Source organism: Astatotilapia calliptera, chromosome 13, assembly GCF_900246225.1.
Source record: "Astatotilapia calliptera chromosome 13, fAstCal1.2, whole genome shotgun sequence".
In the NCBI taxonomy this organism is placed as follows: domain Eukaryota; kingdom Metazoa; phylum Chordata; class Actinopteri; order Cichliformes; family Cichlidae; genus Astatotilapia; species Astatotilapia calliptera.
The window spans coordinates 14,930,019-14,945,349 of NC_039314.1; the positions used below are offsets into that span (position 1 = coordinate 14,930,019).

Genomic DNA, 15,331 nt, shown 5'->3' on the forward strand with positions numbered 1-15,331 from the left:
CTGTACTCCATTGACTGAACACCACAAGGTAGTCAACAACCTTTATTTATCCATATATGTGCCACTCAGAAACTGGGAAGAGGTGTTACAGGATTTGCCCTTAAGAGAAGTCTATATGGATCTTTTACATGTTTTCTCTCTACAGTGAGGCCATTGACAAAAATGAAGGGGCAAAAAAAATAGACAATATGGTAGTAACAGTGTAAACACATGGTAATATACACAAAAGCAAAAAAAGCAAAAAAATAGGTATCAGTGACATCAAATTAAAATGTAGGGTAAAGTTAGTATGAATAAGAACAAAAGACTCCTGGAACCCCTAACTTTTTTTTCCTCAACAGCTCGGCATACATTTCTACATAGCATGCAATAAGGCACCTATCTAACACAAGGAAGAAACCTATGCTACAGTGAAGCACAACTGTTATTGAAATAAAAAGAATATTGCTCACCAAAATGTTCACTCTGATAAAAACTGTATCTCTCTCATTCCCTTTCATATAGCCCAAGCCGTATCTAAAAAAATACATCAGTTTGTAAAAGATATTTTACACAGAACAGTAAATAGAACGCTATCCGTTGGACATTGGAAAATCTTGTAAAAGTGAGATTTTCTCATGTAGTCTTTTAGTATACACAATCTTTTTTTCTCTCTCCATTTAGATCAAATTGTGATAGTTCGCAGATCAACATGAGTAAGAGTTACCTATATGCTATACACAGGTAATTGAATTAGTCTCCAAAGGATTAAAGTGTGATGTTGCATTTAATGTACATTTGGTGCTTGGGTACAGAGGAAACCGCACGGTAAATAATTAGGACACGGCTCATGTTGGAATATGCTACCCATTAGGTTTTTATTTTCTATTATGCATTTCTTTATGGCTAAACCGCAGGTCATAATAGACAGTGTGTCAGCCAGCCAGTATTGCTCTCTGTACAGTCTATGCAGCAACGCCAACTCATCATAGACATACAAAATAACAACCTTATAAATATACAGGATGGCTCAAGTCTGGTGGAGCCCAATGTCAAGAACAAGCTGCAACTGAACACCTGCAACAATTTGATCTCCAGCACTTAAAAAAAAAAAAAAAAAATGGAGACAAAGTGGAGCTTACTATCAAAAATGTAATCTTTTGAAACATCACACTAGTCACCTATACATATATATAAAAGAAAATCAATATTATTTACATTGGATTTCTGATATTTGCTTCACATGGGTTGTGTGAGAGAAAACGAAAGAGCTATTTAAATCGAAACAGTTCTCGTTCACCAATTGTGTCGGTAACCTTGGATAAAGTTGCAGCTGAAAAGCTTATTTGCCCACCTGAAGGTGCATGACTGAAAAACCATCCAGTGGGCGAAACACATTTCCCCCCCAACGCTCCCCCAGGTAACAAATTTATCATGTAGATCTTCAAATCACATTTTGTTTTCTTTAAAAGTGTTCAAAAAGAGGTCCTGGAGCATGTGAAGCATAATCACAAACAAGAATAGAGACTTCTTCAAGAATCTATTATTATACCCTCTTTAAACTGAGCACAAAGCCCCGGGTTCAGCTCTGAATTATAGGTTGCAGTCTTTCAGGCCAAGCCGCGTCCTTTTGAAGACTTGTGTGTTACTGTCCATCCATTCTCAGCTGCTCCACTTCAGCGTCATGTGCTTACCTGACCTCTCCTGTCTATAGAAGCTGGGTCTGGCATTTCCTGTCATGTGGTAATATCAATGAAGAGAACATTGGTAGAACATAAATGAGGATAGGATAAGGGAGGGTTTCTTGGGAGCGGGGGGAGCCGCGTTGCATGGGACCACATGTGAGGGTGGGAAAAGGGTGCTCACTGGTCTACGTGGATCCTATGATGTCTGGAGAGGGAAGAAGAATGGTTAAAGCCTTTTCCACATTGGGAGCATCTGTATGGCTTTTCAACCGTCAGGATGCGCTGCTTTGGGAAGGTATTGTTGGGGAATCCCTTCCCTGTGGGGATGGTGGTGTACTGCTGCTGTTGTGCCTGCGGTGGTTGCGGCTGCTGCTGTTGTTGCTTGTTCTCCAAGTGAACTCTCTGATGCCTTGCAAGCGAGGAAGAGTGATTGAATCTTTTGCCACAGTGAGCACAGGTGTAGCTCTTTCCCTCAGAGTGGACTCTTTGGTGCCGCGACAAGGAAGAGGAATGATTGAAGCCCTTATCACAGTGGTGACACATGTAGGGCTTCTCTCCCTGCTGGTGCACTCTCTGCTTTGGGGGAGTGCCGTAGGTCATGGGTTTCCCAGGCTGAGGTGGAGAAAACACTGGATTCTGCAGGTGTGTCTTGTGATGGCGGGAGAGTGAAGAGGAGTGATTAAAGCCCTTGTTGCAGTGTCTGCAGGTGTAGGGCTTGCCTCCGGCATGGACTTGCTGGTGCTTCTTCAGATGACGTTTGCGGACAAAACTCTTCCTGCACATGTTGCATTTGTACGGTTTCTCGCCCGAGTGGATCCTCTGGTGCTCTCTCAGAGTGGCGGCTGCAGCAAAACACTTCCCGCACTGTGCGCATCGGTGGGGTTTGTCTCCAAGAACGACCGCAGCATGGGTCTTCTGGTGCTGCTTCAGGTTTGAAGATGTAGCAAAGCCTTTGCCACACTGCCCACAGGTATATGGCTTCTCACGTGCGTGCACCTCCTGGTGTTTTTTCAGATGCCTTCTGCGGACAAAGCTCTTCCGACACTGAGTGCACTTGTAGGGTTTGTCCTCTGAATGCATCTTCATGTGTTCCCTTAGGGTGATTGCAGCTGCAAAGCTCTTACCACACTCTGAGCATCTGTGGGGCTTGTCTGGCAAATGAATCATCTGATGAGACTTAAGGCTGAAGGCATCAATAACATCTTTGCCCATCATCTCAACTCCTGGAGAGACATAGGGCTTCTCTTTCATGTGAATTTTCATATGCTGCTTGAGACTGGCCTCTACAGCAAAGCTCTCACCACAGTGGACACAGATGTAAGGGTTGAGGTCCTTGTGGATCTCAAAGTGCTGGTGAAGATCAGCTATGCTGCCAAAAATTTCCCCGCACTCGTTGCACTGCAGGCCATGGGCTTCATGTATGATTACACCGTTTTCAGACTCAACTGTCAGCTCCCCGCCATGGTCAGACTCCACTTTTACCACATGTTCACTTTCCGTCTTAAGCAGCACCTCTCCCAGCAGAGCCTCGTTTCCCGTCGTCTTGATTTCAGCTCCAGTGAAACAGTGCATGTCACCATGTTCCACTTTAATGTAATCATGGTCTGTCTCGGCTACAATTGCATCCACACACGCTACAGCTCCGAGCTCTGTCCCCAGTCCCTGGATCTTTAAGTCTGAACCGTGGATTTCCAGCTCTAATCCACGCTTTTCTTCTGTCATAATCTCAGTTTCTGCTCCATAGTGAAGGTCGACATGGCTGTGGGCTATGACACACTCCGACCCAAGTGTGTCAAGGCCGGGTGTGTCACATTCAGTCTCTGACTCGGCCATGAGAACACACTCCAACCCCACGACCTCCGTTTTCTTGCCGGATGATGACCTACTAAAGAATCGGGGGGATAGACCTTTGTCTTGTGTTGTGCCGCGCTGTTGCTCTTTTTGTCAAGCAGACCTGTGAGAGTAGAAAATAAACAATTTATTTTAGATAACTGTTCACAGCCAAAGGCATTTGGTAAAGAAAAACTTTTGCTTGACTGTCACTTATAAATGTAATGAAATTTTAAGTAGGAGTCTAAGTCTGGGTGACAGATCATGGCAAAGTTTACTAACTTTGGTAAAATTGTAGATTTGCTGAACTTGAAAACGGAGTCCTTAAAATGGTGGGTTTTCTGGAAACTTTTGGGCTTTCAGGGAGCACCAAAAGTTGGACTGAAAGACAAAATTAGAGCAATATTATTAATCAAAACATGAAGTTTGACCTCGATTACCTCGTTTTCATAATAACAACTGAAATCCAAAACAGTAACTGACACTAAAATTCAGTTAATCACACAGCACCAGCCCAGTTTCAGCCAACATAGTCGAGTCATTTCTGAAAAAACAGGATAATTGAATAAACAGAATATCAGCACTCACTAATAAGTATACTCTAAGTATTAATTGTTGAGCAAGACGTGTACACTATGAGCAGACATCAGATCTATTATTTAACAAATAAAACAAGAGTAAAGTGAATAGTTCATCCATTTATTACAAGCACATGGCAATCACATGGGAAGTGTGAAAGTATGACCACTGTTCAGTTCTGTCCCTTTTACAAAAACGTGTTTTCTGTTACAGTTGCACAGTTTACATTGGATAAGTGGAAGAAAATTGATGGATCCATCATTGGGAGGATTTAAAGCCATACCAAAAAAAAAAAAAAAGATTTAATACGGAATCAAACATACACAGCCTCTCCAAATTATAAGTTAAATAAGACAGTTTTCACACCAACAGTCAGGTTTAATCTAGTTAGACAAGGTAAGCAAAAGCAAATCTTGGTGAACATAATTTTGCCACCTAGTCTCCAGGTAAAGATCACTGTATGTCCAGGATATACAGTCATGACCTCCACAAACACAAAAAGCAGCACAAACAAACGATGGTGACTCGTTTGTTTAACAGATGATCGGCAAGACAAGAGGGGCCACAATTGGATTTAAGTGTATTTGTATATTGTACTATACAACCACTGGCCTAAGGTAATGGGTTTTAAAACGGCTCAATCTTTAGCATTATGCTCAGAAACTGTGCATGAATAAAGTGGTGGGGCAGGAGTATTATAATGTTTTCATGCCTGCACTCCTCATCTCACATAACCTGATAATTTCAAATACTACTAAGAAAGGTTTACCGACAATTTGCTAGCCAAGTTAGCGTAGACTTCCTCAGCTAACAAATGTTAAAACCCAACTGAACATCATAATCAGACTCGCAATTCTATCTTAATCCGCAAGCAAAAAACTTGGCTGGCCTACACTTGTCGCTTATCTGCGCAGTTCATTGTGAGTCATAACTGAATACATCTCGAAATAAGAACGGGACATCTAAACAGCAGGGTTTTGTTATTAAACATTTAACTGCTGGTTGCTAGCCTTCCAAATAAGCTACAAATAGCCAATATAGCCGCTAGTTAGCTGGCTACGGTCGATGGGAGACTGGTTAACGATAAAACAGCATTGTGTTAGCTGCTAATGTGTTCACGATTTAGCCAGCTAACTAGCTTCAAGGAAAACCTCACCAGAGTAATTGTAGTGAGAAGTCCATAAACAGCGAAATACTTACACCAAACCAGCACTGAATTTTGCGCTCAAGTGCAATTTATGACAACGACCGACGCGGAAATTCTCCTTGTGCGAGTATTAACAGGCCATCTTGTTGTGCCACACCAGCACTTCCAGGCTAGCCAAGATTACACACTCGCCTAAGATGGCTGCCGCTTGCTAATGGTAGCTGCACTAGCTTCCGCCATTCTAAACATTAAAATTAGAGCGATCTCGACAGCGCTATGCTCACAAAGATTAACCAAGAGTGCTCAGGAAACCACAGAGACAACCATAAATCATAGTTTGAGCGCTAGTAACGTTATCGCACAACACCAACGCCGACGACGAGTTGGTTAGCACGCTAAGCGCCACACCGTGATTTCCAGTCAGGAGTGGGCTAGCTGAAACAAAGATGGCTAACCATGAAAGCCCGAAACGGTGTGCGAAAAGCCCGGGAAAGGACGTCTTTTACGCAGACAAGAACTTCTCGAAACACAAATCCGCCGCCATATGCAGCTTGAAATGAATTATACGGACAAAAACAACCAAGAAAAGCCGTTTAATCGCTACTTGAAAGGACACGATGAGTCTTGGCTACAAACCCGAAGCACTCCTTCACTGCGGCAGCAGTCGACAAACCGCACGCACGACTCCAATGGCGGCCTTGCTGATGTTAGCAGCTATCCAGCCGAGACATTATTAGCGTGCTGGCTAGATAGCCACGATGCCAAGCTAACCCCCAGCTAATCCAGTCTGCTAACACAGTTAGAGCCTACACTCCAGTTTAGTTATATAGCCTGTAGATAGTAAAACACTGGAGCGGAAGCTTTACTAAACCGCCCATCCGACCATGTTTAAGTGTGGTTTCGCATGCAAAGACAAACTGCAAGCAAATAGAAAGAAATACAGACGAGTTGAGTCTGCAGCAATCGCAAACAGCAATCAAAAAATAGCCTGGATAGGAATCGAACCTGAAATAGTCTTTTATACCAGTGTGTTGCTGTGCTTGCCTGCTGTTCTAGCAGCACATAATGTCACAAGCAGTGCCAGCCCGGGCCTGTATTTTTCCATCTCAAAGTTCAGAACCCGAGGCGCACAAGACACACCGCTGACTAAAATAACGATAAAAACTACGATGATATATTAAGCTGAACACAAACGATCCTCTATGCCTCTCTGCCGTTGCTGCTATTGATGCCAGAGTATGCTGAATTTAAACGATATAACACATCATTAGGAATAAAGGATCACGGCTGTTTAAACGTGTAAATTCTTGCAGGCCCGCACCCACCTTTCTGTCCGCTTACTTTGTGACTGCTGAAAAGAGAATTTTAAAAAGAGAGAAGCGTTGCAAACTGTATGTAGTAAGCCTGGGTAGACTGCTCAGTATCTTCCTCCCTCTCTAGCACTCTCTCTCTCTCTCTTTCTCTATGCCTGTGTGTGTAGCTGGCGCCACAGCTCATCTGGCGCCAACGTTGGACAACCGACGCACTTTAGCGAAAGCAACCATTGTCCGTTCAACGCAGCACGGAAACCACAATCACCCCCTACAGGCTGGGAGTCGACAATGCACCACAGACACAAGCCTGGAGATTTCCTTTACGGTTTTTAGTTTGCAGTGTTTATCCATAACAGTGGCTCTGACGTTATTTTACTGTATTGTAACAAAGTTGAATATGAGGTTTATATCAGTTCACCTGCTAATGTTCCTGTTTCTTCCACCCCCCAAAAACGGCAAGCTATGACAATACAGATCAATAAAATAAAATATGATGTGAAAAAAAAATACTCTAACATGGCAAAAAAAAAAAAAGTGCAATAAATCTAAATTCAAAAAAGTTTTTTTAAGCCTAAATAAATAATTGAATATATAAAGCTGTATTTGTGTGGTCCTCAAGCTCAGGGCCTTTACCATTGGCCAAGTATATTAGCTGTTCCTAGCACTGCACTCCTTTGGACAGATGCCGGAATCTGCTGCAGCCACTTTTCCAGTTTCCAGCTCCTTCCATAAAATCCACATCTGCTCCAGTTGTTCCTTCAGTTCCTGGTCCCTGCTTTGTAACCATATTATGTGGATAGTGTAGTGGCAGCTTTACAGTCTCTGGAACAACAGGTTGGAGACCAAATACTGGTCAGGGCATGTATCCAGTAAAGGTCCCCAGAGTAGATCCTCAATTATCCTAAATTCCCTCAGGGCACAAGCAAGGGACACATAACTAACAAGGTCAGAAGAACCACTGCAAACTACTAAGAAAAAGGCTACTGTTACACTGATAATATAGCACTGATTGAATGCTACTATGCCAGTCAGCCGACCAAAATGAGGGCAGGTGTTGGACTGAAAGCAAGAAAATGCAGATACATCTGTGTCTGGACGATATCTGCTCATAATACTCGGTCTACCAGTTAGGGCTGTAATAGCTTCTTTGTAGGTGATCATATTCACTCAAAAACATAATCAGGACATAATACAGGGGGAAGAGTGGGCAGCTATGAAGAGAAAGAAGAGTTTAAAGGCAGTTGGTCCAGATGACTTACCTGTGGAGGTACGGAGGTGTACATGAGAGAGGGTGGTGGACTTTGTAAACAGACTGTTTTGCACAGTATTGGAGAGTAAGAGGATGTCTGAGGAATGGAGAAGAACTGTGGTGGCACTAATTTTCAATACAGGTGATGTGTAGAGCTGTATACTAAATTACTAATAACTAAATGAGTAAATTATTATTACTTTCTTATGGGTTTTATTAACATTTCATTGTAATTTTTTGCAGCCAATCATTGGAACAGACACAAAGTAGCAAGACTTCAGGCAGATATTTGATGCATAAAGTGACAAAGAAAAAAAACGAATCTACAGAGATGAGTCAGAACAAAATCCTTTTCCCCATAAAAATGTCTGAAAATAATAATTAATTAGAAAATCAAAGATAAAATCAATCAAACAAACAAAAATGAAATGGAGAAGTTTAAAAGGTTAATATAATATAAACATCATCATCAGGTCAGCAAGGTTCTTTAAGTCATCTGTATATAATAGTCACCAATGACCCCCTTTGGACTTTTACATAGAAATGATTGTATGTATTCTGTCACTGATTACAACTGTTATTGCCAACATATTCCTAAACGATTATAATTCTTATTTGAATGTTCAATTTGCTGACTTCTACATTTACAAATATTTGCTTAAAACATACTGAATTAGTTTGTCACAGTGAAAAGATGATGGGTGGGGGAGTTGTTAGGCAAATTTAGCCTGAATATTAGCGCAAAATTCTGTAGGGAAAATATCAAAGCGAACACCTTCTTGCAAACTGTAGGAGATGTGAGACTACACTGTATACCTGTCACTCAAAAAATGCAGAAAGATGACAAAGGGTTAAAAAAAATCAAAATGGCTTTTTGTTTTTTTGTATGACACTAGTCTTTTTTTTTTTTTATGGAAATCCATCGGCTTTGGGGGGAATTATCAACTACTGGCACAGCAGTCTAGATGCTTCTATTATATTTTCACAATGCACACATGTAGATTTGGTGTAGTAAAGAAGGAATCCCACAAGATGATGCTGTTTTCCCCTTCACATTGTTGATGAATGTTCTGTTAGTGAGAGTGGCATTAAGTATGGTTACATATAGAGGTCTATAAAACACAACCATAACAAATGAATTCTTCAACAGTCTAGCTAGTAATTCTGACACTTTTATATTTAGTTATTAAGTTCATCAGTAAGTAGTCCTTTTTTTATTTCCTTTTCTCTGTCTCACTTGTCTTTATTTCAGGCACCACCCATTCTTTGATTATTTAAAGTCCAACTAGGAATACTGGTTTTACAAAGAGAGCGTATTACATAGCAGACATTCTGTTACTCACAGCTTTTGTCACGCAGTTTCAGTGTAGCGATCAACTTCAGGAGCTCCTTGTAGATTCCTTGCACTGCTTACTTTCAGTCAAGTCTTTTCTTTAGCTGCTCATCTCATCAGATTTCCTAAAAACTTCACACAGCCGCTGAACTTTAATCACCTGTGGATTGTTTTCTTTTCTAAATATATTTTTTATCTCCTGGTAAGAAAATGTCACACAGCGGGAGCCTGGATTTGGACAGATACACCAGCTTGGATAAATCTCGTCGACCCAACAGTCGCAGCCAAGCCAGGACCCTGGCCAGGAGCGGGGACGTCCTGTGCGACTTCTGCACAACAAAGAAGCAGAAAGCTGAGAAGTCCTGCTTGGTGTGCCTGGCATCCTACTGTGAGACTCACGTCCAGTCTCACTACAACTACCCTACCCTGATGAAGCACAAGCTGGTCAAAGCTACGGGTCAGATGAGAGAGAAGCTCTGCGCACAGCATGACAAGCTGCTGGAGGCTTTCTGTCGCACTGATGAGACATCTGTGTGCGTTTTGTGCATGATGGATGAACACAAACACCATGACATCGTCCCGGCTGGCACTGAGAGGACTGAGAAACAAGTAAGTGGCGAAAGCAACACTGTGAACACAGCAAATAAGTTATCGACAATCCACTAATGACTAGTGATGGCTTCTTTCTTGTCTTTGCTGCTATAGAAACAACTTAGTGTTACGCTGCACAAATCCCAACAAAGGATTGATCAGAGGGTTAAAAAGTGGCAAGACCTCCGACAGGCTGTCGAATCACTTAAAGTAAGTCAGAAAGTTGCCTCGTGCAAGTCACACTAATCTAACTATAACAATTAAAATATTCTTTTTAAAAGTAACCGTTTTTAACTCATGATGTGAAAAAATCTTCCTCTCCTTTGTATCTCACCAGCATTCTGCTCAAACAGTCTTAGAGGAAAACGAGCGCATATTCACTGAGCTTCTGCTTTCCATCGAGAGAAAGTATATTGAAGTCAAGGAAATGATCCGCACCCACGAAAGGACCACCGTGACCCAGGCCGAAACACTGCTGGATCGTTTAGAAGAGGAGATTACTCTGCTGAAGAAGAAGCACAATGACCTGGAGTTGCTTTCACACACTGATGATCACATACACTTCCTACAGGTGAGGCTGGCGACCCCAACCAAGATAACATATGGTGCGAAAGTCAGGGGTCTTTGGAGAAAAGAGTAAAAATATTCACTGTCTAGTATGTCTCATGTGTCTTCTTCTTCTTCTTCTTCTTCTTCTTTTTCCCGCCAGAGTTGGCAGTCCCTGTCAGGCCCCTCGGGATATGAAGATCTCAACAAAATCAGAGTCGCACCCTATTACTCCTTTGATGCTACCAAGAGAGCCATCTCTGCACTGAAATTACAAGTGGAAGAAGTCAGCAAAGTTGAAATGAGCAAAATCTCAGGAGCAGGTGAACAGACTTGCCTTTTTTCATCTCAGATAGCGCAGATGATATGTGCTTTTTTCTGTTGTTTCTTAATCTGCTGTTGTGTATGTGCATTTTTAATTTGCCTTCACAGTGAAGGAAGTCCACATCACAGAAGAAAATGAAGAAAGAAAGTCAAGAAGAGAATCCGTGCTGAGGGAGGAACCAAAGATAAGAGAAGAACCAAGAGCAAGAGAAGATTTCTTGAGATGTGAGTTACCGGATTCATTTTTGTAACCTTCCTTCAGCCTATCTGTAAATCTTCAGCACCAGCATTGCATTTACAGAAAATCCTACTTACATACTGTCATGGGAAGCACATTTTGTATTTTATCTAATGTTAAATAGCTCCAGTTACTGTTTCATGCATGGATATGCAGCTCTGTGTGTGAAATGACCGAAACTTGCAGTGGGAGGTATGCTGGTGGCAGAACTGGTTTGGTGAAACATAAGGAAGCAAAGTTACTTAAGTAAATACAGGTGTTCCTGCTTTGATGGCACCTATAAAAACCTTTGAATGAGCTGATTCATGGGAGCTAGAAACCTTTTTTAAAGGTATAATCACAATTGTTACCATACTCAGGCACATATCTCTCATTGATATATAACAAAAAACAGGGACAAAGGACAGTATATCAACATATTATGTTACATACCTGATGAACTGGTGTGAATAGTGCTATGTGTGTGTGTGTCACCGCTCATAGGTCTTTGAAACTGTGCTTTGACGTGGCAAGGAGGAGTAAGATGGAGTCCAGGGAAAAAAGCTGTTCCTCAGTCAGTTACTGTGATGATGTATTGTCCTGAACTATTCACAGGGAGTGTCAAGGGTGTGGTAGGACTTTGAATATACTGCTGGCCCTCTTTGTCAGATAGCTAGCATAGATGTTATCCAGGCTCAGAGAAGAGAAGAGTGTTCCAGTTCATCAAGTATTTTTTCTTTGCAGAATAGAGTTTTGGACTTGTTTTTCTGCTGTGTTCAGATGCTGGTCAGCTGATTCTGGATGTCAACACTGTTCACCCCAACCTTCACTTGTCTGAGGGTAACAGAGCTGCCACGATGAAGAATGAACCCAAGAACTACCCTGACCACCCTGACCGATTTGACCACTGGCAGCAGGTGAGGTTTCACATTAAACAGGATGAAAGAGAGAGTTGATCAAATTATTAGGGGAAAAAAGTAATTTCTATAGTTTGTGAAATCATGCCTTTTAAGCTTTCATTTCATCCTTTCTCTTCCAGGTGTTGTGCAGGGATAGTGTGATTGGGACTCGTTGCTACTGGGAGGTGGACTGGAAGGGAACAGAGATAGATGTGGCTGTTACCTACAGAGGAATCCGTCGTAAAGGGAATGCCAATGAATGCAGCTTTGGCTGGAATGACAAGTCCTGGAGTCTGTACTGCTCTGACTCCAAATTCTCTTTTGTGCACAACAACAAAAGCACAGACATCACAGCTCCGGTGTCTTCTCGTATTGGCGTGTACCTGGACCATGCAGCAGGAACACTGGCATTTTACAGTGTCTCTGATGGCATGCGTCTTTTGCACAAGATCCAGACCACATTTAAAGAGCCACTCTACCCTGCATTCAGTGTGTGGGGCTTTGGTACGAGTATAAGACTGTAAGATATTCTTCAGACTTACATTCTCCTTAAATCTGTGACATCTAGCACGTGGCGTTTGAGTCATTTTTGCTGGTTTTATCTTCTTTTATTTAACTTTTTCCTGATAAGTCTTTTTATGAGTGTTTTGGTTACAGGTTGCTCTTTTAAGGGAAATTAAGATATAACGGGTGCCATTAGTAAGTAGAAAAACATTAAATCATTGATCAGGATGCTTTCTCACGTTTTCTTTCTTTCTCTTTATTATGTTAATGTATTATATATTTACATCACTGACATGTTGCACATGTCTGTAAAATACATTTTTTTTAAAATATTGCTACTGATTAATTTGTCATTTTCTGTAATCTTATTAAAAACACAATAAATAGAAAGTGACTCACATTACTGGGAATGACGTTGCTGTAAGGGCTGATGTTAATCAGTCTATTAATACGTTATTCCTTCAACAACTTAGATTCAACAGTTTCTTTTCTTGTTCAAGTAAGTGACTAAAAAAATGTAATATCATAATACCATGTCATATTGACTGATACTGACTATTTTAACTAATACTGGCCACTTATTAAACACTTTTGAATTTCATCAGCAATAACCAGGAATTGATGGGTCATCTAATCAGCTGATAACAAAGACATTTCAAAGCAGCCAAAATGGAATAAAGTTTCTACCCAGTTGATTTTTTTTAAATGTATAATAACTTTAGTATAAATTAAGTCCTTCATGGTATGCTTGGTATAAAAATGTAGGTAAACATGTGACCTTCTATATGCTAAAACCAGGGGCTAAGTGGAGTTTTGTAGTTAAATCAGGTGTTGCAGTGCAATGTGGGGATGTGAATTACTTAAAAACAAGTCACATATGAATTTCTTTTGTGAGCTGCAGTAGATTTTTCTTAATGTACAGGCTGTGATCAGCTGATCCGTGTTGCTACTGTGTTTTCTGTTTTACTTGATGTAACTTAACACATCATGTACTGATCCAACATCTGACTGAAGAACTCTGATTAAAAATAAATTTGGACATTAATGCAAGATTTAAATTTCCAGTTTATAAAACTGGAAAATTTTTCTTATTTTCAATTTATTCTGTATCTTAACTTTTTTTGATTTATTTTTTACAGCATTTCATTTTGTCATTTATTTTACTCTAATTTGTGTAAAATGCTTTTTGAGCACATGAAAGGTGCTTTATAAATAAGCATTACTTACCTACTTTTGAAAAAACGCTCTCATCTTCCTCTCCTGTCCTCTTTCTTACATTTTTCACTACCTCTGTGTTGCACACCGATGTTTTTTCTCGCCCTGGGAAATAAAGCAACTGTACATTAGCTATTAGATACATTTTGTGATGCACTGCTTGAGTTGTGTGTGTGATGATGTTTGTTGAACTTTGAAATTACCTGCAAAAAAAAATTACTCCATTTATGGTTGGTCCTCTTCTGTAACGTGAGCTAGATATTGAATATGCTCACATTTGCACCTTGAAGCCATCAAAGGGATGAGAAAAAAACAATGTGCTGAAAGGTGTAGTAAATGGACTGTGGGGCGACATTATTTTCTTATTACTGAGAAAGCATCACTGGAGGTAGCAAAATCAAAAGAAACTCATTTGACAGCAATATGCATTAATGTGCCAATCAGATTTCATTGCTCGTTGAAGGTACCAGGCGTTGTTCTGAGTTGTTCATCCCCAGTTGAAGCCGTTTCCAGGATTTTTTACATGGAGCCCAAAGGGGAATCAAGAATATAGCAGGAAAACCAAAACAATTAATAAAAAAACAAATCAATCAGAAATAGAAAAGTGATGTCAAAAACATAATTTCAGGTTTATGAAAATTGAGGCCTATTACACATTTTTTGTGAAATTATTAGGAACTGCCCAAGAATTTAAATATAGTCATCTATTGGACATTGGCAAAATGGAAGAAAGTATTTTGATTTTTAACTCACTTAAAACATATAATCCTACCTTAAATAACTTAACAGTGAAAAGGTTGAACAATCAAAATATAATTAAAGTACCTTAAGTAAACATATTCAGACATTTTTATGTCTATATGTTTTTGAACATATTTCATCGATAGTGTTCTGTGGCTTGATCTACAATAATAAGTAGCTAAAGCTGTCAAATAAATACTATAGCGCATTCAAAATATAGTTGAATAAAAAAGTAACATAGTATGAGAATACTAAAAAATATATACAGACAAAAATAAATATTACAAATACATTAAACCTAAGTAAAGTATATGAGTAAATGTTACATTCCTGGTGGTCCTATCCATGCTCTCACATGTTGCTCATGTGTTGTACACCTCTGATTGAACCACTGGCTGTGATAAAGTTTGACCAGCCATCTATTCCACGTGGTCATATAAGTCTGGAAAGCTCCAGTGAATTATAAGAAAACAGATAAAACATTTAGGGCACTGGTTCTCTTACTCTTTGTCATAGACATTATAATGGTGCAGTTTTTTTGCAATCTAAACTATGATATCACATTATATGAATATATTACATGATTGCTGTTTTAGATGGAAAGATACGTGGAGACGGTGTAAAAAGGATTTGTCTGCTGTTTTTAACGGCGCTTTGATATGTTTTTTGGCCCTGATAAATTCCACGCGTCTGTCTTTTGTACTAATGAAGTTATAGGAACTGATGAGAAAAGAATGGGGGAAAAAGTTTTGCATAGTTTATTAAATATGCTGATTCGTAATTGATTTTTTCACAGAAGGACCCAGCGCAGATTATGTATAGCTGACAAATGAAAATATTAATTCGTTAAAGCTGCAGAGGGCAGCAGAAACAAGTTTTGTTTAAGGGGCTCGGTGTCTCACGCTCATTCACACATGTTGTATATAAACAGAGAGTTACACGGTGCTGACGTAAAGACGAAGACGCGTGTCTTTACAATGAGATAAGAAAGCACGGGAGAAAAACACACACATGCACACAAAAAAGAAGAAAATGCGAAAGCTTCCAGGTTGTTACCGTTAACAGCGAAGGAAACGTACAGGTTCCAAGTGTAGTAGGCCTACTCTCAGGGTCTCACGGTGAAAGGAACTGATTTAAAACAGTAATATTCAAATTACAACATTGTGTGGATGTAATTGC

The 15,331-nt window shown here is 40.2% G+C and overlaps 2 protein-coding genes and 1 long non-coding RNA gene across 7 annotated transcripts; 1 reads left to right on the plus strand and 2 right to left on the minus strand.

The window, feature by feature from the left end:
* Nucleotides 1-27: 27 nt before the first annotated feature.
* LOC113034840 (zinc finger protein 883) lies at nucleotides 28-6,766 on the minus strand. Of its 5 annotated transcripts, XM_026189927.1 has the most exons (4): nucleotides 5,857-6,194; nucleotides 3,978-4,038; nucleotides 3,777-3,875; nucleotides 28-3,618 (listed from the first exon to the last, which is right to left on the minus strand). In XM_026189927.1, exon 4 carries the CDS (start codon nucleotides 3,495-3,497, stop codon nucleotides 1,842-1,844), a length of 1,656 nt encoding a protein of 551 aa, XP_026045712.1. In that variant the 5' UTR covers nucleotides 3,498-3,618; nucleotides 3,777-3,875; nucleotides 3,978-4,038; nucleotides 5,857-6,194; the 3' UTR covers nucleotides 28-1,841. The 5 variants fall into 5 exon arrangements, with proteins under 5 accessions (XP_026045712.1, XP_026045709.1, XP_026045714.1 ...); XM_026189924.1 differs by lacking the exons at nucleotides 3,978-4,038; nucleotides 5,857-6,194 and adding an exon at nucleotides 6,546-6,766; XM_026189929.1 differs by lacking the exons at nucleotides 3,978-4,038; nucleotides 5,857-6,194 and adding an exon at nucleotides 6,226-6,500.
* Nucleotides 6,767-9,138: 2,372 nt separating this feature from the next.
* On the plus strand, nucleotides 9,139-13,238 carry ftr14l (finTRIM family, member 14-like). Its single transcript, XM_026189520.1, has 7 exons — nucleotides 9,139-9,724; nucleotides 9,821-9,916; nucleotides 10,044-10,277; nucleotides 10,416-10,575; nucleotides 10,685-10,801; nucleotides 11,574-11,710; nucleotides 11,833-13,238. The coding sequence occupies exons 1-7, from the start codon at nucleotides 9,326-9,328 to the stop codon at nucleotides 12,214-12,216; spliced, it is 1,527 nt and encodes a 508-aa protein (XP_026045305.1). The 5' UTR covers nucleotides 9,139-9,325; the 3' UTR covers nucleotides 12,217-13,238.
* Nucleotides 13,239-13,367: 129 nt separating this feature from the next.
* On the minus strand, nucleotides 13,368-15,312 carry LOC113034687 (uncharacterized). The gene is made up of 3 exons (XR_003274211.1): nucleotides 15,209-15,312; nucleotides 13,615-13,694; nucleotides 13,368-13,516 (listed from the first exon to the last, which is right to left on the minus strand). It is a non-coding gene; the product is annotated as an uncharacterized LOC113034687 (long non-coding RNA).
* Between the last annotated feature and the right edge of the window lie 19 nt (nucleotides 15,313-15,331).

Coding starts and splice junctions, on each gene's coding strand:
- LOC113034840 (XM_026189924.1), bottom strand. CDS start 3,497: ATGGCCGAGTCAGAGACTGAATGTGACACACCCGGCCTTGACACACTT.
- ftr14l (XM_026189520.1), top strand. CDS start 9,326: ATGTCACACAGCGGGAGCCTGGATTTGGACAGATACACCAGCTTGGAT. Junction 9,917..10,043: donor AGGCTGTCGAATCACTTAAA/GTAAGTCAGAAA, acceptor GTATCTCACCAG/CATTCTGCTCAAACAGTCTT. Junction 10,278..10,415: donor ATCACATACACTTCCTACAG/GTGAGGCTGGCG, acceptor TTTTCCCGCCAG/AGTTGGCAGTCCCTGTCAGG.